Source organism: Sceloporus occidentalis, unplaced genomic scaffold (assembly GCF_023333645.1).
Source record: "Sceloporus occidentalis isolate IW3139 unplaced genomic scaffold, rSceOcc1.0.p SCAF_102, whole genome shotgun sequence".
In the NCBI taxonomy this organism is placed as follows: Eukaryota; Metazoa; Chordata; class Lepidosauria; order Squamata; family Phrynosomatidae; genus Sceloporus; species Sceloporus occidentalis.
The window spans coordinates 2292767-2320715 of NW_028317082.1; the positions used below are offsets into that span (position 1 = coordinate 2292767).

Here is a 27949-nt window from a genome sequence, read left to right on the forward strand (position 1 = left end):
AATGTTTTTTTCTCCTGCTATCATTCTAAAGAATCAGAATAATGTATAATGCTGTTAGATCTTTCTTGCTCTCATAGGGATAAATAAGGTTAAAGATATTTTCAGGATACCATTGACAAAATTAAATTGGATGGAAGCTAGTAAATTAAAAAAGGCAAATGGGAGGTAGAAGTGGATTTACGGAAGAGTGGTTTAAAGGAGACAGTATTAACACTGACAGGAAGCCCTGAACCCCGACTGGATACTCCCGCCAAACGTTGCTTTCTCCTGCCGGGACACCAGTGATTAACCCCTTCAGCGCCAGACAGAACCAGCGTTGTAGAGAGACGGGGGGGCATCGCTGCACCGGAGCTACGCTGGCACTGTGGGTAGCTTAGCTATAGAGTGTGACTATTGTCCTGAAAAGGACAATAAAGTATCATAGCAGCCCACTCCAAGCATCAGACAGCACTCATGTTGAAGTAAAAACAGGACACAGTTTATTTGGAAACACAGGGGTATTTAACCCCTTCAATCCCAGGGGTTTTTGGTACCTCAAAGCCCAGAGCAATTTTGGTTTAGCGATGATTCTCTTTTCCTGTGAATAGTGTACCCATATAAACTATATATTGTTTTTTCAAGGAGAGCTAGAGCTTTCGTTTGATACCATAGTTGGATGATTAGCTGAAAATTTAGAATGAGAAATTTAGTAAAAACTAGCGAAGATTAGAAAAATAAACTAATTTTTTTTTACATTTTCCCTCTGAATCCTCACAAAATTAGGTAAAGTGATGGAAAATCCCCTCCAAGTTTATTAATTCAGGTGTCCTGATTTCAGAAATACCTAATTTATATAGATTTTCCAGACTTTCCCAGCACCAGGGAGCATACTATAAGGTGTACAATTTTGTATAATTTTTATGCCTATGGCTTAACGGGTTTGGGGATTGTGAACGGGGGCAGAAGGGTTATACTGGCTAGATGTTATGCTAAGGCAATGGGAAATAAGGTTTTTTAATAATTTTTTTTTTTTTTTATATATTTAAAAAAAAAAAAATTATTTATTTACATTTTTTTACATTTTTTTCTATTTTTTATATATTATTTTTACACAGAAATGGTTAGAGTGAACATGCCAGTGATGTCACAATGACATCACAGCTTACATTATAATTTTTTTTTGTATTATATATATTATTATTTTAATGATTTATTTAATATTATTTTTTAAATGAATTAACTTTTTTTTTCTTCTTTTCTCTTTCAGGAAGGGAGGGGGAGTGACAGAGATGGTTTCTCACTCCCCTCCCCGCGATCCCCCTGCACCGGCCGGAAGCTGTTACGGGAGATCGGGCAGCAGAAAGCCGGCGATGCAGGCTTCTGCTGCCAGGGGGGAGTCCAGGCTGTCAAACGATGTGTCCCTGACGCTGCACGAAGGGCTGGATGTACCGGGACGTCCATAGGGGTTTCTTTGTGGGCGTTTTTTGGACGTCCCGGTACGTCTATAGGGGAATGAAGGGGTTAAACAGTACAAGGGGTAATTTACATACACAACAGGTATTTAAACAGGTCCTCCTTTGCACATGGTTCAGTATTTGCACTCAGCCCACCTCAGCCCAGTAGGGGGTTGCTATTGTAGTCTGTGGGGAAGATGGTAAACACGGGCGGCTCCCTGACTTCTAGCTGAAACCTGCTGGATATCAGATCCAGTTGCAAATGCTGGCCATAGAGCTCTTTGTCCTGTAAGTCCTGACCCGATGGAGAGTAAAACACCACACACAAACCCCCTCCCAAAATGCAGGCGCCCCAAATCTGTTTCCGAGCTTCACAGTCTTTTGAGTTTCTGGTACTTGTGGAGACGTGGCACTTTGTACCAGTGGAAAGAAGTAGTCCTAATGGGCCACCCTGTACCCACCTCCCAAAAAACAGAACTCCTTCCAAGGCCTGGGCCCATAGTCTGTAGGAAGCTGGCACTCAGGCCCCTCCAGGAGTCCATGGCATGACATGTCTACCACTTCGCCAGGAGACTAACACAGGAGGAGACCCCAGACCCCAGTCCGCTGGGGAGTGATGGTGCCTGCATCCCCTCCCTGTTGCTCCTGCTATCGCTGAAGAGATGGGCCGACTATGCTATCTTCTGGGCCCTCAGTCAGCCGCTGGGCAGGGATGCCGCCTGTATCCCCTCCCTGGTGCTCCTGCTGTTGCTGGGGTTGATGGGCCAGCTCCTTGAAGTGGGGTCTGCCGCTGGGCAGGGAGGACAGGCTCCTCTGTTTTCAGACTTGTGAGCTGCCGCTGGGGAGACTGGCCGGCTGCACCATCTCCTGGGCACTCACTTAGCCGCTGGGGAGTGATGCAGCCTTCATCCCCTCCCTGGTGCTCCTGCTCTGATGCCAGCTCTTCTGCGGGGTTGGTGTCAGTGGAGACCTCAGTCCCATACACTGCCACAGTCTCTGGAATAGGCTGTTTTTCGAGATCGAACAGCCCCTATGCACGGCATTCATATACTGTAATCCGGAGCTGGTCCACCTCTGCAATCACTGCGAGGATCAGTTACACCGGAGGGTTGGTCCCATACCATCGAGCCTTGCGATATGCTCCTGATGGGTCCAGCAGCTCTGCATAGCTCACACCCATTCTCTTTACTGGGGATAGATTCCGGTGGTGCTTTGGAATGTCCCTCAGACTAGGAAGCAATACCGCTGCTGCCACCAATGTGACGGGAGGTCCTGTACCCAGACCGGGTACACCTGCCAAACGTTGCTTCCTTCCCGAGACCTCAAAATAGGTCTGACTATGAGACGACTAAGATCCAGATCCCCGCAGCTGCAGGGGACCTGGATCCTCCTGTCTCCCCCCCCCCCGCCCGCCCCACTTACCGATGCTTCTGAGTCCCCGGTGTGCAGCCGGGGCAGCGTGTAGATGTCTACGCGATTCACATAGACAATTTACGCTGCACCCGGAAGGAGGTGTGGCTAGCAGCGGGGGTTGTCTGCGTCCATCGCGCAGACCTTCCCCGGCTGTCAGAGATCAGAGTTTCCCACACCAGTGCCGGTATTTAGAGGGAACAAAGACAGCCACATACATAACATACTTAATAATCTGAATTCAAATAGAATATATAAATATTCTAAATTATATCGTATATGTATGTACATTTGAAATCTACTTACCGCTAATCCTGACTTAAAGAGAAAATAATGTACAGTCTGTGTAACATCTGCTGCATGAATCAGGTTGTGATAAGGATTTTTATGTTTGGTGTATCCAACTTCCAGCGCTTCCACAAATGATACAAGGGCAGAGATTGGTATCTAAAACAGAGAGCAATATGATTATACTGGCCTATCTTTACTAGAACTTTGGAAGCAAACAGTCCAAACATAAGGATGCCAATTCAATGAGAACATTTAAACTTGTGACAGAAACAAGATGAAAATGATAATAGGGACAATGAAACCAATACAAATACCACATTTAAATAAGAGATTGAAAATGTTACCATATCCTGTTGGACAATAAAATCTAATTTTGTCTCACTTTCTGAAGTACCCACTGAAAGGCATGGTAATCTGGCACACAAAATAGTTTTCAAATAGCAAAAATAAACAGGCAAAAACTGTAATGGTTTGTGATTTTTATAAAAGTGCATATAAAAAAACAAATATAAACTACAGAATTATGGTTACATTATTTATACATGTATATATTTTTTAAATCCTAGGGGAAGATATTTTACCAAATGCACATTAGTGCACAAGCTAAAAAAAAGAAACACTGAAATTAACGCAGAAAAATATTAGTAATTTACAGTTGTGTAAAAAAGAAGGTACACCCTCTTGAAATTCTATGATTTTATATATCCGGACATAACAACAATCATCTGTTCCTTAGCAGGTCCAACAATTAGGTAAATATAAACTGATGACCAACAACACATGACATTACACAGTGTCATGATTTATTCAACAATAATAAAGCCAAAATGGAGAAGCCATGTGTGAAAAACTAAGTACGTTTACTTACCCTTACTGCTTCCATAGGAATTAAGATGCTAAGTAGCAGACATGAGCTGCTAATCAAATGCCCTTGATCAACCCCTTAAGGACAATGGGCGGTCCCTAAATCCATTGAAAACAATGCATTTTGAGCCCGTACATGTACGGGCTTTGTCATTAAGGGGTTGATCATCAGCAAGTTTGACCACCACTATAAAAGCCTAACATTTAGCAGTTTGCTGGTCTGGAGCATTCAGGTATGTGTTAACACAATGCCAAGGAGGAGAGATATCAGTAATGATCTTAGATAAGCAATTGTTGTTGTCCAGCAATCTGCGAAGCGTTGTAAGACCATTTCCAAGTCCATCAATTTAAAGTTCAATAAAAAGCCTCTTCTCTTTAAAAAGAGCTTGGCAACACCGCTTAGGTTTGCAAAGTTGCATCTGAACAAACTACAAGACTTCTGGAGCAATTTCCTTTTGACAGACGAGACCAAAGTGGAGATGTTTGTCCATAATCCACAGCGCCACACTTGGCGAAAAACCAAACACAGCATCTCAGCAGAAACACCTCATACCATGTCGGGATCCGCAGGAGTTGGAATCTGCAACCTTGTGCATTTTATGTGATTCACTTATCCATTACTCCACCAGGTGGATCTTGGGTTGCTGTTTCCTTCTGCCTCTCTTTGGACTATGTTGTTCCTGCATGCTCTTAAGACACCTGCCCCTCGTTCAGTCAATTAAGGCCCAATATAAACTGGGCATTATCCTAAAATCAGTGCTAGAGCATTGTATTCCTGGCCTTTGTACACTGAGCTATTGATTTGCTTCTGTGTTGACTCTTGGCTTTGGACTCTGACCTAGTTCTTTGACCTGATATTCTGGTTTCTGACCTTTGGCTTGGACTGCGACTATTCTTCGGATCTGCTGCAGTCTGTCTGCTTCCTGCTGCCACCTGCCAGTCTGCTGCAGTCCACCAGTATCCCTGCCAGAAGGCTTCCAGCCGTGCTCCTGCCATGTGCCCTACCAGAGGGCTTCCAGCCGTGCTCCTGCCATGTGACCTGCCAGAGGGCTTCCAGATGTGCTCCTACCGTGTGCCCTACCAGAAGGCTTCCAGTAGTGCTCCTGTCGTGTACCCTGCCAGAGGGCTCCCAGCCGCGCTCCTGTCTTGTGCCCTTCCAGAGGGCTTCCAGACGTGCTCCTGCCGTTTGCCTTGCCGGTGCATTTCCAGTTTCCTGCCTGTACTGAGCTTGTCATTCCAAGTTTATAAGTTATAAGGCTAAAGTGGAGAGCAGCCTTGAACTGAATACATCGTCAGCTTGCCTTTGGCCATGCTTTGAATCTGAACCTGCATCGAGACTCCTACCTGATCCGGCACCCAGTGCCCTTACATACAAAATGTAAAGCACGGTGGAGAGGTGAGGATTTGGGCTTGTTTTGCAGTAATTGAGTCGACCATGAACTCTTCTGTATACCAAAGTATTTTGGAGTCAAATGCGAGGCCATCTGTCTGAAGGCTAAAGCTTAGCTGAAATTGGGTCATGCAACAGGACAATGATCCCAAGCACACCACCAAATCTACAGCAGAATGCCTGAAAAAAGAAAGAATCAAGGTGTTGCAATGACTGAGTCCAGACCTCAATCCAATTGAAATGCTTTGGTGGGACCTTAAGATAGCTGTGCATGAACAAATGCTGCAAACCTCAATGAACTGAAGCAACGTTGTAAAGAAGAGTGGGCCAAAAATCCTCCACAACAATGTGAGAGACTGATAAAGTCATACAGAATGTGATTACTTCAAGTTATTGCTGCTAAAGATGGTTCTACAAGCTATTGAATCATAAGGTGTACTTAGTTTTTCACACATGGCTTCTCCATTTTGGCTTTACTTTTGTTGAATAACTCATGACACGGTGTACAGTAATATGTCATGTCTTGTTGGTTATCTGAGGTTGTGATTTTTAGACCTGCTAAGGAACAGATGGTTATTATTATGCCATACATAGTAACATAGTAACATAGTTCATAAGGTTGAAAAAAGACCAAAGTCCATCAAGTTCAACCTATATACATATTGTGTCCCTACTGTGTTGATCCAGAGGAAGGCAAAAAAACCCTTATGAAGCAGATGCCAATTGCCCCATACCAGGGGGAAAATTCCTTCCCGACTCCAAATATGGCAATCAGAATAAATCCCTGGATCAACATTCTGTCCCTATTAATCTAATATCCATAACTTGTAATATTATTGCTTTCAAGAAACACGTCCAGGCTCCTTTTGAACTCTTTTATTGAGTTTACCATTACCACTTCCTCTGGCAGAGAGTTCCATAATCTCACCGCTCTTACTGTAAAGAACCCCCGTCTGTGCTGGTGTAGAAACCTTCTTTCCTCCAACCGTAGAGGATGTCCCCTTGTTATAGATACAGTCCTGGGTATAAATAGGTCCTGGGAGTGATCTCTGTACTGTCCCCTTATATATTTATACATAGTTATTAAATCCCCCCTAAACCGTCTTTTTTCCAAACTAAATAACCCTAATTCTGATAATCTTTCTGGGTACTGTAGTCCTCCCACTCCCTTTATTACTCTGGTTGCCCGTCTTTGAACCCTCTCCATGATATGTAAAACTATAGAATTCACAGAGGGTATGCTTTCTTTTTCACACAACTATATAATTATCTTACTTCTCTATGTAACTTCTGATTAATCAATCTGCCTAATGAAAATATTTCTATGGCTGTTTTTATTCTGCTCTTACAGGTAGGATTTTGAAAGGGACAATATGAATTAATTTGTTAAGTGTGTGCATAAATTAGTTTTTTTTTTGCAGAAACACAAATGTAAAAACAAGTGAGAAAAAAAGCATAAACCATTTCTTTAGGCATCAATAAAGCATCTCACCTTCTTATCCTTCTTCTTTTAAACACCTGCAAAAGCTGCCCGATTTTTGATCAAATGATTAAGTATGTATGTGCTATAATTTACTAAATTAGCAGAAGAAAAAACTATTTTTCTGCAAATATTGCCTTTTTTAAGGCCTATCCTATAAGCAATAGCTTGTTAGACATCTGTTGGTCTCCACTCTGATAATTAACAATTGATAGGATTCAATTGCCAGCGAAAGTAATTCCATTGACAGCAATGGGAAAACATAGAATAAAAATAAAATATAAATAAATAAAAAATACCAATGCTGCGTTTATCTAATTTTTCCATTGTGGCTTATGGAAGGATTGCTATTCAGTTACTTTTATTCTGCTTAGCACTTAACTACGGCCCGATACGTCTGTAAAATGCAAATATGAAAAAATATTAGTTTAGAAATAATGGAAGAATTGATTAAAATTACTGACATTCCTGCTTGTTTCAGGTAGTAACTGACCTTACATTATTTTACATTGTTTAATGTTCTCAATAACTAGTATTATGTTGTTGTGTCTTACTTAGTCTATGAAGTTTTGCTATTCAAACAGAAACAGGTGCAATAAAATATAGAACCAATTAAGAATTGTACCACATATAGTATGATACTTTTTTACGTGACCGTGATCTACTTACAGTAACTTAGGTAATTGAGAAAATAATTTAGTATAAAGCATTTTATGTACAAAATATAATACTTTTTTCTGTTTTTTCTAAAAGAAAATTTGACTTTTAGAGCTGTAAAACACAGTGTCACAGTCGTGAACACCAGACATTCTCATCTCCTAGAAAAGGACACCTTGAAAGGAATGGGAGGGCTGGGGGATTTGGGCACAAAATAGGGCCTGACCCACTTAAACAGGGAAGGCATGTTTGGGTCAGGGCAGAGCCTAGGGTTTCTGGTGTCTGGGTGCAGGATTTCTGCGACCACATGCACACACGGACTAAAACATACTAACATGCAAACTCACTTTTACACAAACACACACTAATACCAAACATTAACACACAAACTCACTCTAACATCATATAACTTACACCATATGCTAACACACCGAATCACATTAATACCTTATGTTAACACACTCTAACACCATACCATATGCTAACAAAAACTCACTTTAATAGCATATGGAAACTCACCATTAGGCCCTCTATCACTGCACACTAACATCACCCATACTCTTACCTTGCACACAGCCTATCACTCTCTGTGCAAGCTGCTGTGTTACTAATACAAGATCATATAGTGTTGTGTTATGTGACCCAGCTGAGCACCTCCTTTAGTATACCGTAAAAAGAATAATCCACATATTGGTACCAGTGTAAGGGCCACTCTTTGGAAACACAGATCGATAAGGTCATATGAGAAGAATGTGCTAGAGAAGGAAGAAATGGTTAGGGTGCCAGATAAATGGCTTTATCAAAAAGAAAGCATGATAATAGTAGACACCGTAATACAGGCAAAAAGGTTCCCAGTTATGACAGTGACCTATAAATAATTATGGAAAATCTTATGTAAAGTCATAGCACAGAATCTCAAATCCACATCTAATAGAGTTTCGTTCCTAAAACGGCTTACAAAATAATAATTCTTTATCCCCTTAAGGACAATGGGAAATCTGCAGTTCAGCTGGGGGGTGGGCGTGATTGACCACTTATGTGGTGGGAGTGGGCGGGATTGGCCACATATGTGGCGGGACCGGGCAGGAGTGGAACACGCACATTGCGGGAGCGGGCGGGATTGGACACAAAATCAGCGGGAGTGGGCGGGAGCAGGATTAAAAAAACAGTCCCGCACAGGGCTCTAGTTGGTCCCCCATTTGCAGCTATACACAACTGCCACACTTCTGGGAAGGATTTCCTTAAGATTTTGGAGTGTCTCTGTGGGTAAAGCATTGTCCAAAATGTCTTGTTATGTCCCCTTCAGCATACCAAGACATTTCGGACAATGCTGGATCCTTCTGTCTCCCCCCCCATTTAACACTCCCCCCCACCCCACACACACTTACCGGTGCTTCCAATTTCCTGCTGTATTGCCGGGGCAGCTGGTTGACGTCTACACGATCCGCATAGACAACTTATGCTGCAGCCGGAAGGAGGTGTGGCTAGCAGCGGGGGTTGTCTGCATCCATCGCGCAGACCTTCCCCGACTGTCAGAGATCAGAGTTCCCCGCACCGGTGCCGGGAAACTCTGATCTCTGACAGCCGGGGAAGGTCTGCGCGATGGACGCAGACAAACCCCCGCTGCCAACTCCACCTCCTTCCGGCTGCAGCGAATCGCGTAGACGTCAACCCGCTGGCCCGGCAATACAACAGGAAATTGGAAGCACCGGTAAGTGTGTGTGTGGGGGGGGGGATGGTGTTAAATGGGGGCATAAGGCATTTCTGGAGGCAGAGTGCTCTGTGAAATGCCTTTTAACCCCCTTAACGCCACTCTACCTCCTGAAATGCCTTATACCTCCCTATATGCCACTCTGCCCCATAATATGCCTTTTAACCCCCTAAATGCCAGAGTGGCATATAGGGGTATAAGGCATTTCTGGAGGCAGAGTGCTCTATACAATGCCTTTTAACCCCCTAAATGCCACTCTGCCTCCAGAAATGCCTTTTAACCCTCTATACGCCACTCTGCCTCCTGAAATGCCTTATACCTCCCTATATGCCACTCTGCCCCATAATATGCCTTTTAACCCCCTATATGCCAGAATGGGATATAGGGGTATAAGGCATTTCTGGAGGCAGAGTGGCACATAGGGGGTTAAAAGGCATATCATGGGGCACAGTGGCATATAGAGGGTTAAAAGGCATATCATGGGCCATATTGGAGTGGCAAGCCTGGGGGCAGATGTGCGTAACTGGGGGGCAGGTTGGAAAATACAAGTAAATAAAAACAAAAAAATATTTTTCTCAATCATAGCTTTTATTAAAAAATTTAATAGTTTACATGAATTAACATTTACTGGTAAAACTTTTTTCCTATAGGGTCGTCTTATATTCAGGCTTTTTTTTTTTTTTTTCCCTAAATCAATATTCAGATTTTGGGGGGTCGTCTTATAATCAGGGTCGTCTTATAATCGAGCAAATACGGTATATATACACTGATCAGCCATAACATTATGACCACTAACAGTTGAAGTGAATAACATTGATAATCTTGTTATCATTGTTCCTGTGGGTTGGATATATTAGGCAATACGTGAACATTTCATCCTTGTTGTTAGAAGCAGGAAAATGGGCAAGTGTAAGGATCTGAGCCACTTTGACAAGGGCCAAACGGTGATGACTAGACGTCTGGGTCAGAGAATCTCCATAACTGCAATTCTTATTGGGAGTTCCTGGTCTGCAGTGGTCAGTAACTATCAAAAGTGGTCCAAGGAAGGAAAAGCGGTAAACCGGCGACAGGGTCATGGGTGGCTTAGGCTCATTGATGCATGTGGGGGTTGAAGGCTAGCCCGTGTGGTCAAATCCAACAGACAAGCTACTGTATCTGAAATTGCTGAAAAATTTACTGCTGGTTCTGATAGAAAGGTGTCAGAACACACAGTGCATCTCAGTATGTTGCGTATGGGGCTGCGTAGCCGCCGACCAGACAGGGTATCCATGCTGACCCCTGTCCACTGCCGAAACATAAGAACTGGACCACGGAGCAATGGAAGAAGGTGGCCTGGTCTGATGAATCACCTTTTTTTTACATCACGTGGATGGCTGGGTGCATGTGCATCGCTTACCTGGATAACACATGGTACAGACTCTCCTGATAATACTTGCAATGTTGCAGCAATTTGCTGAAGGTACACTTTCCACCAGGAATGCACACTGCACTAGTTTTGCTCTGCTCCAAGATGAACTTGTCCCCAATATGAAAATTAGGTCGGCAGCAGCAAACATATAATAAGAAAATTGTTCTTTGATGTTGGAAGTCTGTAAACAGAATGGCTGAGTTTGTCAAGCTCACTGCTGGAGATGGTGAATGTGGGAAATGCCACTACAAATACTTTGGAACTATCTTGAGGATATGGAGACATAGTTGTTCCTGAAGTCCTGGACACAGAGGCTCTTAGATCATCACTAGAAAGCTGAAAACCTAAGAAAGAAGCTAACGATTATGGAGAGCACGGATGTGCTGCTGTCATCTCAGAGACAAGAGGTCCAGAAAGTAATTAGAGAAATGGGGTCAGGGTCAGAAGTTTTATATATTGCGTGTTTCGAACAAAGAATTCTAACAAATTTAAGCAGTCATAAATCTGTGGATCTGACAAAAAAAATTTTTTTTAAAGTAATCAGTCGTCCCCTATTTAAAAGAACCGCCTCCCTGGTGAACTCTTGAAGAAAATTCTTAGTTCCTCTATGGCATCCAAGGAAGCCATCAGTCATCTGGTATTTAAAATGCCAGTTCATATTGGACTCTAGCTATCAAAGCTCCACTTTACTGTCACAGGGGATAGTATCAACCCTGGCTTTCACCATTGAAACAACTGATCCGATCAAACCCTCCAAATCCCGCCAAACAATGGTCTGGTTGCTGGCTTTTGATTTCCCCAACTGACCTATTTAAGCTACAGTGGCTTTTTTACAGCTTAGCATAGGCTGTATAGTCTTCATTAAAATGCTGCTGTACACTGGTAAGATACAGCACGCCGGGTCCATGCTGCCCTTGGTCGTGTATACTACAAATATACTACTGCCCCCACACACAAACCCACTACTGGACATCATGCAATGGCCTATCTTCTTAAGAATTAAGGGTCATATACCTAGGGTGACCACATATTATTTCTGCCATTCAGGGACACATATACTTCATATTTCTCACTTACACACTGATTCACATATACACACCATCACATACACATAAAATGCATTTGATATTTATTATTAGCTTTGGGAATCATGTTGATTTCAAATTGAATAATATCTTTATATTATAATATCCATACAATCATTACAGACATGATCAGTTTCAGATAATTAACCTCTCTATTACCAGAAATGAGCAGATTCAGAGAATTAAATCCTCTGTTACCAGACATGAGCAGATTCAGAGGATTAACCCCTTTATTGCAAGACATTACACAGACATGCAAATAGACAAACACAGTCACATAAGCACATACCTGGTGCTGGCTGCAGTTTACACTAAGCTTGGCATGAAGGATGGACCCAGCCTAACAGGAGAGGCTTCTGAACTCTCAGCCAATCAGGAGTGTTGAGAAGTCTCTCCTGATTGGTTGAGATCTCCTTCATTCTCATTCCGGGACAATGCATTGTCCCAGATTGAGGCTGTCCAGGACCCGGGACTTAAAGTCCCATTGCGGGACTGTCCCTGGTAATCTGGGACATGTAGTCACCCTATCCATACCACACACTATTGGGGATGCCCCTGTTATATAAGCTATGAGATAAATCCATAGTTAATCATAAATAACATTTTCAACACAAAGGGTTTTAGTTTCTTAATGAAATTATTATTATACTTTCTTTGTAAAGCGCCGACAGATTCCGCAGCGCTGTACAAAGATGAAATGTACTATATAGTTCCTACAACTATAGATGGTTCCCCATGTGCCCACATAGAAACATAGAAAGTGATGGCAGAGAAGAAACATTAGGCCCATCCAGTCTGCCAAACTTCTGAGTACTTTCCTTAGTACCTGGCCTTATCCTATATCTAGCTTGGCCTTATGCCTATCCAATGCTTGCTTAAATGTGTTTACTGTACTAAAATCTACCACTTCTGTGGGAAGGCTATTCCATACATCCACTACCCTTTCTGTAAAGTAATATTTCCTGATGTTACCTTTAAACCTTTGCCCCTCTAGCTTATGACTATGTGCTCTTGTTGTGGTAGTCTTTCTCATTTAAAATAAACTATTTTCCTTTATTTGTTGATTCCCTTTAAGTATTTAAATGTTTCTATCATATACCCCCTGTCACCTCTTTCTTCCAGGCTATATATGTTAAGATCCTTTAACCCAGGGGTGGGCAATTAATTTTCCCATGGGGCCACATGAGAAATTGGAATGGTTTTAGAGGGCCAGACCTCTACAAACTACAAACTCCGAAGCCTTGTCCATTTTGTTAACTTATGTGCTGTTTAATAAAGTTATTCAAGCCTACGTCATTGGTAGAGGTGCTTGAATAAGTAAGGCCTGAATAACTATTAGCACAGCACAGAAGTGAACAAAATGAACAAGGCTTCGGAGTGCATACCGTATTTTTCGCTCTATAAGACGCACCTGCTGATAAGACGCACCTAGATTTTAGAGGAGAAAAAAAAGGAAAAAATATTTTGAGCTAAAAAATGGGCTAAAATATTTATTACAATAACTGAATAAGCTATGAACACAGTAAGACACACGCAGTAAGACACACACAGACACAGTAAGACACACACAGACACAGTAAGACACACACAGACACAGTGAGACACACACAGACACAGTAAGACACACACAGACACAGTAAGACACACACAGACACAGTGAGACACACACAGACACAGGAAGACACACACAGACACAGTGAGACACACACAGACACAGTAAGATACACACAGACACAGTGAGACACACACAGACACAGTGAGACACACACAGACACAGTGAGACACACACAGACACAGTGAGACACACACAGACACAGTAAGACACACACAGACACAGTAAGACACACAGACACAGTGAGACACACACAGACACAGTAAGACACACACAGACACAGTAAGACACACACAGACACAGTGAGACACACACAGACACAGTAAGACACACACAGACACAGTAAGACACACACAGACACAGTGAGACACACACAGACACAGTAAGATACACACACACACAGTAAGACACACACACACAAACACAGTAAGACACACACACACAGTAAGACCTCCCTCCCTAAGCCCCCTTCTCAGTATCTCCCCTCTAACTCCCTAACCCCCCCTTCTCAGTATCTCCCCTCTAACTCCCTAACCCCCCCTTCTCAGGATCTCCCCCCCCCGCCCCGGTCACTTACCTTAAACTCCTGTGTTGGAAGCGTGAGGCGTTTGTCTCGGGTGCCGGCGCTTCACTGCTGATCGCCGGCGTCTGACGTCATATGCCGGCGCCCAGCGTAAAGCGCCGGCACCCGAGACAAACGCTTCCAACACAGGAGTTTAAGGTAAGTGACCGGGGCGGGGGGGGACACCGGACTCATTGGTGAGTCACCAGGACACTCTTTGCGGGCCGGTCCGAGCTATTCAGCGGGCCGGATGTGGCCCGCGGGCCGTGCTTTGCCCAGGTCTGCTTTAACCTGTCCTGGTAAGTTTTATCCTGTAATCCATGAACCATTTTAGAAGCCCTTCTCTGCACGTTCTCCAACATATCTATATCCTTCTGGAGATACGGCCTCCAGTACTGTACACAATACTCCAAGTGAGGCCTCACCAGTGATCTGTACAACAGCATGAGCACTTCCCTCTTTCTACTGCTCATACCTCTCGCTATACAACCAAGCATTCTGCTAGCATTACATGCATCTCTACTGCATTGTCTAATAATAATAATAATATTTCACCTAATACTAGATGTATATGACAAGTCACACTTAGCAGTGCTATAGCACATTAGACTTGTTAATTCAATCTATTGAAACCTTTAGGACATTCTCTAACATGACATACTATTGCACAGCATAGCAATCATGTCCTTAAAATGAACTCCATGCAACCAGATGGTAAAGTACTTGCAATTTATAATGAGGACAAATCCAAGTACAAATCCCTAAAGAAATGAGGACACAGCTTTTTTTCTTAAGTCACTAGAATTTATATTTTAGATATCCCTTTTGTTAGTGTTGACACTATTGAACCATGTTTTCCATGAGGACTTTTACCCATATGTTTACAAGTAAGTTTTATTTGTACACATATAGATAATAATTAACCATTAGAGCCATACAAACTAATAATTATTTTGTCTGAATATACAATTGTCCATGACTAAATATCAGTTAGCACCTGCATATATATATATATATATATATATATATATATTCCAACTTTCCAACTTTACTTAAAAGACTCTGACTTTTGGTTATGCTCATTGCCAAACTTAAACATACTGGGAATTTCCCTTGTTTCAAACAAAAAGAAAAATCACTATATGAAGATGCCAACGTGACATGGTATCCAACCCAAATGGTTGTGGAAAAATTGAGTTCTCAATTGCATTTTCAAAATTTCTTGCATTTCATATTTGTCAGAAGAAGTAAGATTCTGCAATAAACAAACAGTCACATTATCATTTTTTCGATTTGAATGTAAATCTAGAATGTATGGATTTACCAGCCTAGTATCTTTCTTTAACCCATTAAGGTCGCATTTTACACTATTTTACTTTCTTACTTACTTGATTTTTTTTTTTTTTAAACAGAATATGTGCAAATACAGATCTTAATTTTCATTCAATATAATTTCCTAGATATAGCCAAGTTCCACATACATAGTATGTCACGTGTTGGGATGTTATGGGGTTGGAACATGCACATTTTCATTCTCTGATCTAGATACTGGGTTCGTGTCTCATTTGAGCTAGTATGGTGATTCCACTTAACCCAACTATTTTTGAAAACTAGACATTCCAGGATATCTCCCTAGGGGTATATAGGCATGCTGTATGCATCTGTTTTCACACCAACATCTTTCAAAGTTGGAGGGGAAAAAATAATATTAGTTTTTCTCAAACATTTACAATTTCACCAGCTGTTTTGATTGGATATGTGAACATACAAAAAAACCTCACAATTTTCATTTAGCAGCACCCCCTGAGTTCAACAATGTACCACATGCATAGGCTTGGCATAATTATGGATCATTACATGGTCCAAATTTGAGCATGTGCATTTCCGTCTTCCAACCTTGGAATTTTTACTGATGGATTTACTGTGCCTATGCATCAGCAGTGCATCTGGCAGATTAAAAGAAGGGTGGTGCTGGAGGTGATTAACATGCAGGACATACTATTACTATTTTACATGGTTTATCTCCCCAAAATAGGGCCAGGCTCAAAAAAATAGAGGAAAAATTTATATTTTATTCGTCTACAAAAGCTAATGAAAAAAACTGCTAAATAGATTATAATATTTGTCCTAAGTTTTGAAATACCCAATTGCTATTTTAAAACCATTTTTTAAAATATGGACATACTGCCCCCATGTCCTATTTGGGACATCTTTGAAGTTGGCTGCTTCAATTTGCCCCCATAAAACTAGACACCTCAGGATTTTTCAAATGCTGGAATTTTAACTCTTTCCATACACTAATTCTACCACCAGCCTTTGTCAAACCTTAAGGTATTAATATTGTTGCGTTTTTTTTCCACACACATTCTACTTCAGGTATGAACTTACAGCTCCTGTCATATGTCACTGTCAAACAGCACCCCAAAATGTGTTCTGCAACATCTCCTAAGTACAATGATTCCACCCATGCATGGGTTTGTCGGGTTGTTTTGGGGGGTAATAGGCTACATTTGGGATATGCACAATTCAGTTTTTCAACTTGGAATTTTGACATATTGAAAATTCTGCCCCATGTCTATTTTGGGACATATTTGAAGCCTCCATCAATCTTCCTCCATCAAACCATACATGTTTGAAAACTAGACACCCCAGGGTATTTCAAATACAGGCACTAATTCTTTCACCAGCCATAAACAAAGTCTGTGGTAGTAATTTTTTCCCTTTTTTACATACATTTTACTTCATTTACCCCTCCAATATGTATTCAGCAACATCTCCTAAGTACAGTGATACCTCTGCTCTGCTCTGTTCTGCTCTGTGCCATTCCCCATTTATCCTGCATTTTTCATGTTTGACCTCCTGGTATTTGACTTCGGCTTGTTTCTCGTTATTGCTCCTTCGCTGCCTGCCCTGACCTGGATTACCTCTTGGACATTGTCTTTGGCTTATTCCTTCCATCTGGTGCCACCCTGCTCTACGCTTCCTACCTATCCAGCAAGCATTCCGACAGAATAACTAAGCCCATGGAGCCTGCACGAGTGGCCGAAGCCATTCAAGCATTGACCCAGCAACTTGTTACGCTGACACAGACTGTTCAGGGTGTACAGGATCAGCAACACCAGCTTCAGACTCAAAGCACTGCAAGCGGGCCCTCCTATGGGGATTCCACCACCTCCCCCGATACCTTATCAGGGTCTCCCTGATGAGGGGGCGGCCGCTGCACCAGAGCCCCATGTCAACCTACCCGAACGATTTGATGGAGACCGCACGCGGTATCAATCCTTTATCACAGCCTGTGAACTCCTCTTCGCGCTCAAACCAAGAACGTACGCCACAGACTTTGTACAAGTCCGTACGGCTATCTCCTTGTTGACAGGCGGCCCTATGACATGGGCACACCACCTCCTACATGTAAACCACCCGGCTCTAGCCACATGGCAAGCCTTTCGTCGGGCTATGGACGCTTTGTACAATGATCCCCATAGAATGGCTTCAGCAGAAACCACTTTGCGTGCCCTGAGGCAAGGACGCCGGCCCGTTGAGGACTATACTGCAGAATTCCGGTGGGTTGCAGTTGAAACTGCATGGAATGAACCCGCTTTATTGCATCAATTTTGCCTAGGCCCGTCTGACACACTCAAGGATGAGCTAGCTCGGGTAGGGGCTCCCGGCACCCTGGAAGAAGTTATCTTCCTCGTCACCCAAATGGGCCGACGTCTTCGGGAATGACAACTGGAACGTGCCGCCCCTTCCGCACCTTTCTTGCACTCCCCAGTGCCTACTCGCACTCCTGACAACCCACCACGACTTCCAGCTGAGGAACCCATGCAAATCGGGTTGACTCGAGGACCTCTCTCCGCCTCTGAGAAGAACAGAAGGCGCCAAGCCAATTTGTGTCTCTACTGTGGTGGTGCGGGCCATATCGTGCACAACTACCTTGAACTGGCCTGCTGAGGTAAGCCACCTACTTACTTGGCATCAACGCTTTTGGAAAACGCTCCTCACCTATCTCTCCCTGTTTCCCTGCAGTGGGGAGATAAGAAGATTGCTTTAACCGCTATCATCGACTCGGGTGCCAGTGAATGCTTTATTGACCTGTCTTTGGCAGACTCCCTCTGCATACCCACGCAAGTCAAGCACCAACCACTGACGATTCAACTCGTGGACAGGGGCAACATTCAATCGGGACCTGTCATCAAAGAGACTGTGCCTATATCGTTGATATCTCGTGTTAAACACTGTAAAACAATAAAGTTTAATTAAGTCAAATCACCTTTGTTTCCTCTGATCCTGGGTTTACCGTGGCTCCGTCTCCATGATCCTCTCATACGATGGGCCACCGGTACTATCTCGTTTACATCTCGCTATTGTCGCCATCAGTGTCTATCTAACTCCGTTTTGGCTCTCACCAATAGGATCACCCCGTGAGAAAGCTCAAGTCTTCAACTCTCCGCTCCCTACATGGTTTTCTGCAAGGTGTTCGATAAAAAGGAGGCCGAGCACTTACCCCTGCATCGCCCCTATGACTGCCCTATAGACTTGCAACCCAGAGCGGCCATACCGTTCGGTGGCATTTTTCCGCTATCAGAACCTGAACTGGTGGTGCTCAAGGACTATCTGGATGACAGTTTAAAGAAGGGCTTTATCAGACCTTCAACATCCCCAGCCGGCGCCGGGATATTCTTTGTTGGAAAGAAGGACGGAGGTCTAAGACCCTGCGTGGACTATAGAGAAATCAACAAGATAACGATAAAGAATAAATATCCTCTTCCCCTAATCCCTGAATTGATGGATCGGCTACGTGAGGCTCGTATCTTCTCCAAACTTGACCTTCTGGGAGCACACAATCTCATACGTATCCGCAAAGGGGATGAGTGGAAGACAGCGTTCCGGACTCGATTTGGCCATTTTGAGTATCGGGTAATGCCGTTCGGGTTATGCAATGCACCCGCTATTTTTCAACATTTTTTGAATGATGTTTTCAGGGACATGCTCGACAGGTTCGTGGTCATCTACAATATACTGGTCTACTCGCCCACCTTGGAGAAACACAGACAACACATGATTCAAGTGTGTATTCGAGACTACAAAAGTGGAATTTCTGGGCTACATCATCACACTGGGGAGGATAGAGATGGACCCCAGGAAAATCTCAACTATGCTACAATGGCCTGTACCAACTTCAGTCAAGGAAGTCCAACGGTTCCTAGGGTTCGCCAACTTCTACCAACGCTTCATCAAAGGCTTCTCCCGAATCATGCAACCTGTCACATGCCTAACACTCGCTTCCCATGGACCCCACAAGCCCAACAGGCCTTTGATGAGTTGAAACGGAGGTTCACTGAAGCACCCATCCTCATCCTTCCTGATCCCCGGAAAGCCTACTTCCTGGAGGTTGATGCCTTGGAAACAGCTGTTGGTGCCGTGTTTTCACAGCGTCACGAAGAGAAGAGCCTCCTCCACCCAGTTTCTTTTTTCTCAAAACGTCTCAGTCCCTCGAACGGAATTACGGTGTCGGAGATCGGGAGCTGCTAGCCATTTTACTCGCTTTACAGGAATGGTGACATCTTCTGGAAGGGGCCGATCATCCTATCACGGTGATTACTGATCACCGCAACCTGGAGTATCTACGGTCGGCACGCCGCTTGTGTCCCAGACAAGCGCGGTGGGCCCTCTACTTCACTTGTTTTCAACTTCACATCACCTATCGCCCCGGGGACTCAAAATAGAAAGGCAGATGCTCTCTCCCGACTCCATAATCATGTCGAAGAGGGTCCCTCGCCTACCCACACCATCCTTCAGCCTGGTCATTTTTTAGCCACGCAGGGCTCCATCCTCAACCAAATCCGTGAAAACAGTCGGGATCCCAAACAAACCATTGGTCTTCCTCCTCTGCATTACGAACTCTTATATAAGGACAAACTCCTTTTTGTGCCCACCAAAGCTAGAACCGTTGTCCTTCATTCTGTACATGACCACCCCTTAGCTGGGCATGGAGGGGTCAAAAGCACCTTAAAATTGGCCCAACGCACCTATTGGTGGCCAAACATGGGGCGAGACGTATGGCTATACGTACAATCATGCAATACCTGTGCCCGTTCAAAAGGGAATTCCACGAAACCCGCTGGACTGTTACAACCTTTACCCATTCCTGAACAACCTTGGTCCGATGTGACTGTAGACTTCATCGTTGACCTACCCTTGTCTCACCGCTGCGACACCATCATGGTGGTAGTTGACCGGCTCACCAAGATGGCCCACTTTGTTCCCACATCTGGAACACCCAATGCCTCCACTACCGCTGAGCTCTTCATTAACGCTATTTTTCGTCTTCATGGGATTCCACATTCTATTCTCTCCGATAGATGGGTCCAGTTCACGTCTCGCTTCTGGAACGCCTTCTGTAATGGACTACGTATCGACCGTCGTTTATCCACCGCATACCATCCGCATACCAATGGTCAAACCGAGAGGACAAACCAAATACTGGAGACCTATCTTCGTTGTTATATCAACTCCGTTCAAGACGACTGGTTCCCGATGCTACAACAGCCGCTATCAACAATCTATTGGGATGTCTCCCTTCAAAGCCAACTGTGGATACGAGCTCAAGCCATTCCGTCTGTTGCTGAACATATACTCTTCATTCACCAGGGACTGAACACCCTCAAATCACATCTCTCCCGAGCCCAAAAGGAATACAAGCGATATTCTGATCGCAGGTGCAGACCCGTTCCTTGTTATCAGGTCGAGGACAAAGTATGGCTCTCTACATCCAACCTCAAATTCGTTATGGTCGCCTCGAGTACTTGATCCATTGGAAAGGCTATGGTCCAGAGGAACGATCCTGGGAACCCTTGTCCAAAATCCACGCTCCTGCCAAGCTACGAGTTTTCCATCGGGCCCATCCTGGCTGCCCAGCACCATGCCGCGACCTCCCGGTATTTGACTTCGGCTTGTTTCTCGTTATTGCTGCTTCGTTGCCTGCCCTGACCCGGATTATCTCTCGGACATTGTCTTTGGCTTATTCCTTCCATCTGGTGCCACCCTGCTCTACGCTCCCTACCTATCCAGCAAGCATTCCGACAACACACGACAATGTGGGAGCTGCGATAGAGATCTGTATTGTATCTGAGACCTCCATTCATTTTAGAGCTCCCTTAGCCTGTCAGGAGAGATCAGAGCATATACTCAGATGGCTCATGTGCTGGAAAGTATGCTTTAATAATTTTAATAAATCCTTAAAGCATACTTGCCAACAATCATGGATATGTTAAAGCTGTGGACGTGTTTTCTGATATAAAGTAGAAACCCATGATAGTTCATCATACATTATAGCTCTCAAATCCTGGCATGCCTTGACATTAATTAATGAGTTTAGAAAATCAAATTAAATGTTTCAGTTACAAGCACTTAAATACTTGGTGCAGACTGATTAATTGAGAGATTTAGGAAAATCCTCAACCATTTGGCTTCAGTTTAACTTAGTAAATTAAGTACCATGCTCCAAATGAAGATATAGTTAACTTCACTATTTGAAATTAAAAGGCTTTATGAAGAACTAGAATTAATCCAAAAGAATGACTGAAAACCAGAAAAAAGGCCTTTCATTAATTATTATGTTTTAAATCCAAATGCATAATTTATTTATAACTTTTCCAGTTATAGCTGCAACATTTATATATTTGCTAGAAATGTGCCTAGGAAAAATGTAGTTCACAATTTTTACTATTCAAAATGTAGTCATGTAATGTTTTTATTAAGTGCACTGTGTTAAATGTGTAGTCATTATTTTCTTGTACATGAAATGCAATGTAATACACATAAAGGAAATTAAATGTTTTTAATTTTCAAGTCCAAATTCTGATTTAGTTAATCGGGATTAATACAAAAGCTGGAGATTATTATTATTATTATTATTATTACAAAAAAGAAATGACTATTTCAAAACCCTATACCCTAGAGTAAAAATGGAGAACCATATGTTAAAAGCTCAATAATTGGCAGTGATGTGCCTTTCTTATGTGTATATTGCACTAGGGAGGTGTGCTGATTTTTATAAAAATTACCAAATAGTACACCTGCCAATCTGAGAATCAACAGTTTAATAAGATAATACAGCATTAAATAGTGTGAATCATATGTCAAAGGTAGCAGTTATCAGTGGCGACTCTAGAAACAATATATAGGGGGGGGGCACACAGGACACCACAGTCAAACTGGGGGGCATTAATAATTTCCACCATTAAATCATACCACTGGAAAAAAAAAAAAATAAAAAAAAAAATATATATATATATATATATATATATTAATTACCAAAAGTAATGTGCTATGGAATGATACTTTTGTTATTGATCATTCAACATGGGAAGCCTGAAGCCACAATTTAGTGAGAAAATACATTTTATATATTGAAATAAATAACACAATACCTTAAAACTTTTTCATTAAATGATTTCAGGGCCTTAAACGTTCAGGAGGGCATTTCATCTCTGGATAAGTATTAATGAAATAATTCCTATTGTAAGTTAAATGCCAGGAAACACACACATCAGGACAGGCTCTGCCACACTGACACCTAAACACACACACCAGGACAGGCTCAGCCACACCAACACCCAAACACACACACCAGGACAGGCTCAGCCACACCAACACCCAAACACACACCAGGACAGGTTCTGCCACACCGACATCAAAACACACACACCAGGACAGGCTCTGCCACACCGACACCCAAACACACGCATACACATACCAGGACAGGCTCTGCCACACTGACACCTGAACACACACACCAGGGCAGGTTCTGCCACACCAACACCCAAACACACACACCAGGACAGGTTCTGCCACACCGACACCCAAACACACACACCAGGACAGGTTCTGCCACACCGACACCCAAACACACACCAGGACAGGCTCTGCCACACCCACATCCAAACACACACACCAGGACAGGCTCTGCCACACCGACACCCAAACACACACAAATTGGACAGGCTCTGCCACACCCACATCCAAACACACACACACACACACCAGGACAGCGTCTGTCACACTGACACCTGAACACACACACCAGGACAGGCTCTGCCACACCAACACCCACACACACCCCAGGACAGGCTCTGTCACACCGACACCCAAACACACACATCTGGACAGGCTCTGCCACACCCACATCCAAACACACACACACACACACACCAGGACAGGGTCTGCCACACTGACACCTGAACACACACACACCAGGGCAGGTTCTGCCACACCAACACCCAAACACACACAAAAGGTTTAAAACAGCCCCCACTAGTTGTGCCACACTCACAAGATACAGGCGATCTTAAAGGTGCAGTATCTTAGGAATTCTGGAGGTTTGCTGGAACTTTTAAAACCACCTCAAAGTTTTAAAAACCGGTCATCTGCTGGATACAAACGAATGGCAGGCAGGGTATCTTCCAAAAGCTCTTTATTTAAAATAGCCCATTAAAAATGCTTAATGCTTTAAGAAACTAAGTCCAACGTGTTTCGTCATGTGCTGACTTCATCAGGGACTAGTTATAATGCATCAAGAAACATAAGATAACAAAATATAAACTAAAAAACCCTTGCCCGCCCTCTCCTTAAATCATCTAATCTGTTCTTCTATTGGTCCAAAATCTTCACACCTCCTTTGTTTCAATTAGATGAACACACATTTTTCTTGTTTCCAGGTGATAACCCTTTGAGTTCCAAAATGTGTTCCAAGGCTGGGTCCATTATTTCTGAATGCTGTCTTTTTTATACACGTTTTTTTATCTAATATAATATAATATATTAGACCCTGCTGCCGATAGATCAACACATTAACACACAGACCCAGCTTTGCATGTATAGATCAATTGAAATTCACTTGTGATATCAGCACTGAAGGTATATATATCAAATAAACAGAATCAGACATACAAAGCCTATATCTGCAGGTATACAATAATAATATATGAAACGTAGCATTGCAGGTATACATCAAAAAAAATTCATGGAAACAGCATTGCAGGTATTAATCAACTGAATAAGACATACAAACCCTGTATTTGCAGGTATACATAAATAACGTATGGAAACATGGCATAGCAGATATGGATCTACAGAATAACACAAAAACCCAGCTTTGCAGGTATAGATCAATTGGAATTTACATCAAAACATGGCATTAAAGGTATATTTAAAACCCACTAAATTACAGGCATAGATCACAGGTTGCACACCCCAAAGCCAGCTCTGGCGTCCACAGTGCCCACATAGAACCTGACCAGCACCCAGATAACACACACAAGATTTGCCATCTTTGTCCCCAAATAACCCAGCACAAGTCAACTTTGTCCCCAAACAGCCTGGGCTGTGCCATCTTTGCCCTTCCAAAATTATACATCTATGATACACACAAACACTTTTACAGTCACTCACTAATTCATACTTTCATTCAGACAATTCATCCACACATTAATTCATGCTCTCCCTCATTCAGACAATTCATCCACACATTAATTCATGCTCTCCCTCATTCAGACAATTCATCCACACATTAATTCATGCTCTCCCTCATTCAGACAATTCATCCACATATTAACTCATGCTCTCCTTCATTCAGACAATTCATCCACATATTAACTCATGCTCTCCTTCATTCAGACAATTCATCCACATATTAACGCATGATCTCTTAATTTCCACATTTTATTTCTATATATTTTAAATGGCTTGTTTCGGCTATTGAGGAGATGGTGTATCCTTGTGTGCCAAATCATGACAGCATGGAACATCATGACTTTAGTAGCAGTGTGCGCATACGCTGGTTCCTGGTGGTCTGCACTCTGTGTGTGGGGAGTGGTGATCAGTCACTGACTGCCGCCTCAGAAATAATAAAAAAAAACAAACACAAAAGATCAATTAAAAAAATGATTGCTTAAGTCAGCCAAAGCATTGATACCATGCCATCAGTAAATTATATATATATATGTGTTTTTTGCGCTGAAAAATAACCATCGTCTTATATTCAAGGTCGTCTTCTAATCAGACCTCAAAAAGAGGTCTGACTACAAGACTAAGATCCAGATCCCCGCAGCACTGCAGAGGACCTGGATCCTCCTCTCTGGCAGCCAGTGGAGGTCTGTGCGCCTAGAAGTCTAGGGAAGCACTGGTAAGTCGGGGGAGGGTAAGAGTGGCATATAGGGGGGTATAAGGACTTTCTGGAGGTAGAGTGGCATATAGAGGGTTAAAAAGAATATCAGGGAGGCAGAGTGGCATATAGGGAGTTAAAAGGAATATCAGGGAGGCAGAGTGGCATATAGGGGGTTAAAAGGAATATCAGGGAGGCAGAGTGGCATATTGGGAGTTAAAATGAATATCAGGGAGGCAGAGTATAAGGCATATCTGGGGCAAATGTGCATAACTGGGGGCAGGTTAGCAAATAAAAGGAAATACAAACAAAAATGCAATTATACCGTATTTGCTCGATTATAAGACAAGGTTTTTTCCAGAGCAAATGCTCTGAAAAATACCCCTCGTCTTATAATCGAGGTCGTCTTCTAATCAGACCTCATTCTGCTGGGGCCAGGCTGCTTACCGGGCTTTGGTCGCGAGCAGCGTCGCTCCTACTAGCTGCAGGAGAACAGGAAGCTAGCACAGTCCTCACATAACTCTGCCTCCCCCGTCCTTCCTCTTGGGGCGGGGCCAGAGAAGTTGCTCGCACAGCCGGGCCCCTGCAGAAGTCTGCGAGTGGGAGATCTGCAGTTCAGGTAAGGGGGTGGGGGAGGGTTTTTGTGATTAATGTGTGAAGTATGTGTGATTAATGGAATGAATGAGTATTTAAATGTTTGTGAATGAGTGTGTGTGTGATAGCATGGATGTGTAAGGGGGGTGGTGATGGTAGCATGGCATAGGGAGGCTGTAATCACACTACTATCATCCCCAGGTTCCAGCATGTACTGGCTGCCTTGGCTTGATAGGAGTGTGAACTGCTGTTAGCAGTTATATATAGATATACCTCCAGAAATGCATTTTAACCCCCTATATGCCACTCAGCCCCATGATATGCATTTTAACCCCGTATATGCCACCCAGCCCCATGATATGCCTTTTAACCCCCTATATGCCAGAGTGGCATATAGGGGTATAAGGCATATCATGGGGCAGAGTGGCATATAGAGGGTTAAAAGGCACATCAAGGGGCAGAGTGGCAAATAGGGGGTATAAGGCATTTCTGGGGGCAGAGTGGCAAGCCTGGGGGCAGATGTGCATAACTGGGGGGGCAGGTTGGCAAATAAAAGGAAATAAAAAATATATATTTTTCTCAATCATAGCTTTTATTAAATATGAAAAAATGGTTTACATTAATTAATATTTACTAGTAAAACGTTTTTCCTATAGGGTAGTCTTATATTCAGGCTTTTTGTTTTTTTCCTAAATTAATATTTTGATTTTGAGGGGTCGTCTTATAATCAGGGTCGTCTTATAATCGAGCAAATACGGTAGTTTTTATTAAATATGAAAAAATAGCTTACATGTGAATTAATAAAACATTTTTTCCCATTAAGGTAGTCTCTCTTTTTCCTAAATTTATATTCAAATTTTGGGGTGTCATAATCAGGGTCTTATTATAATCGAGCAAATACAGTGTGTGTGTATATATATATATATATATATATACACATATATATACACACACACACACACACACACACACACACACACACACACACACACACACTATATGGACAAAAGTATTGGGACACCTGACCATTATACCAATAGGGACTTTGATGACATCACATTCTATATACATAGACATTAATACTTTGCAGCCTTTCCACTGGGAAGGCTTTCCACAAAATTATGGAGTGTTTCTGTGGGATTTTTTTTTTCACATCCAGTAGAGCATTTATCAGGTGTATATATATACACCTCATAATGATCTTAGAGAAGCAATCATTGCTGTCCATCAATGTGGGAAGGGTTATAAGGCCATTTCCAAACATTTTAAAGTTTATCATTCTACAGTGAGAAACTGTCACGACCACTAACACCAAGGCTCAAACCGCAGAAGTTCCAAGAGCCCAGCACTAAAGGAGACCGTTAGTGACAGGAAGCTGGGACTTGGATGCAGGTGCAAGCAGATGAAGAAAAGGCCAAGTTGGAATGCAGGGTGCAGGAACCACGACCACAGGAACCAGAAACGAACTCACCAGTGCAGGGGTTAATACAAACAGGATAGCCGGGTTGGTACACAAAAGCGTGTAGTAATATAAGACAGGTCTGGAATCCAGAAGATACAAAGGTCAAAAGCTTAAGTAACCCAACTTCAGAGAACTCTCAGGCAATGAAGACCACAACAGGGTACTAGACTGAGCATTTCTGGGGTTTTTTAAATCCGGCTCTCATCTCAAGCTCCGCCCCCCAGACTGCATCACACCAGCTCTGGACGACCTCCAGACTAGTCCAACCGTGCCCCCTTCACCGCAGCCAGGAGGAACGCCGCTGGACCGGGAGTGGATGTGCATAACTGGGGGCAGTTTTGTAAATAAAAGAAAATATAAACAAACCTGTTTTCTCATAGTTTTTATTAAATATGAAAAATAATTAACATATGAATTAATATTTACTAATAACTTTGTATTAAAACCTAGTTTGAGAAACACTGTTTCTTGTAGCTTTTATTATTATGTCAGTAAAAAAGGAAGGTGAATAGAGAAATGCCATTGCGATAAAGAGATGAAAGTGTAAATTGTAAGTTTATTACATTATTTTAAATAAAAAAAATTGCATTTTTTTATCCGATTAATCAATTAATCGAAAAAATAATCGGCCAACTAATCAATTATTAAAATAATCGTTAGTTGCAGCCCTAATGTTGTGTAAGTGATATGTTACATATAAAGTCTATTCCAGTTGTTTATGTACTTAGGTGTTTGAAGTAATTATGTTTCATTTATAATATTTGGATTGACCCCTTCAGGAAAATAATCCCCTTGGTGGCAATTTACAAAGCAATCTAGGATT

General features: G+C 42.6%; 1 protein-coding gene across 1 annotated transcript in view; it reads right to left on the minus strand.

The window, feature by feature from the left end:
* Nucleotides 1-27949, minus strand: part of LOC149283569 (dual specificity calcium/calmodulin-dependent 3',5'-cyclic nucleotide phosphodiesterase 1C-like) — a 342446-nt gene that overhangs the window by 79895 nt on the left and 234602 nt on the right. Inside the window, exon 8 of the mRNA XM_089497386.1 lies at nt 3150-3290. Coding sequence (XP_089353512.1) covers nt 3150-3290 — 141 coding nt within the window. The remainder of the gene's footprint in view (nt 1-3149; nt 3291-27949) is intronic.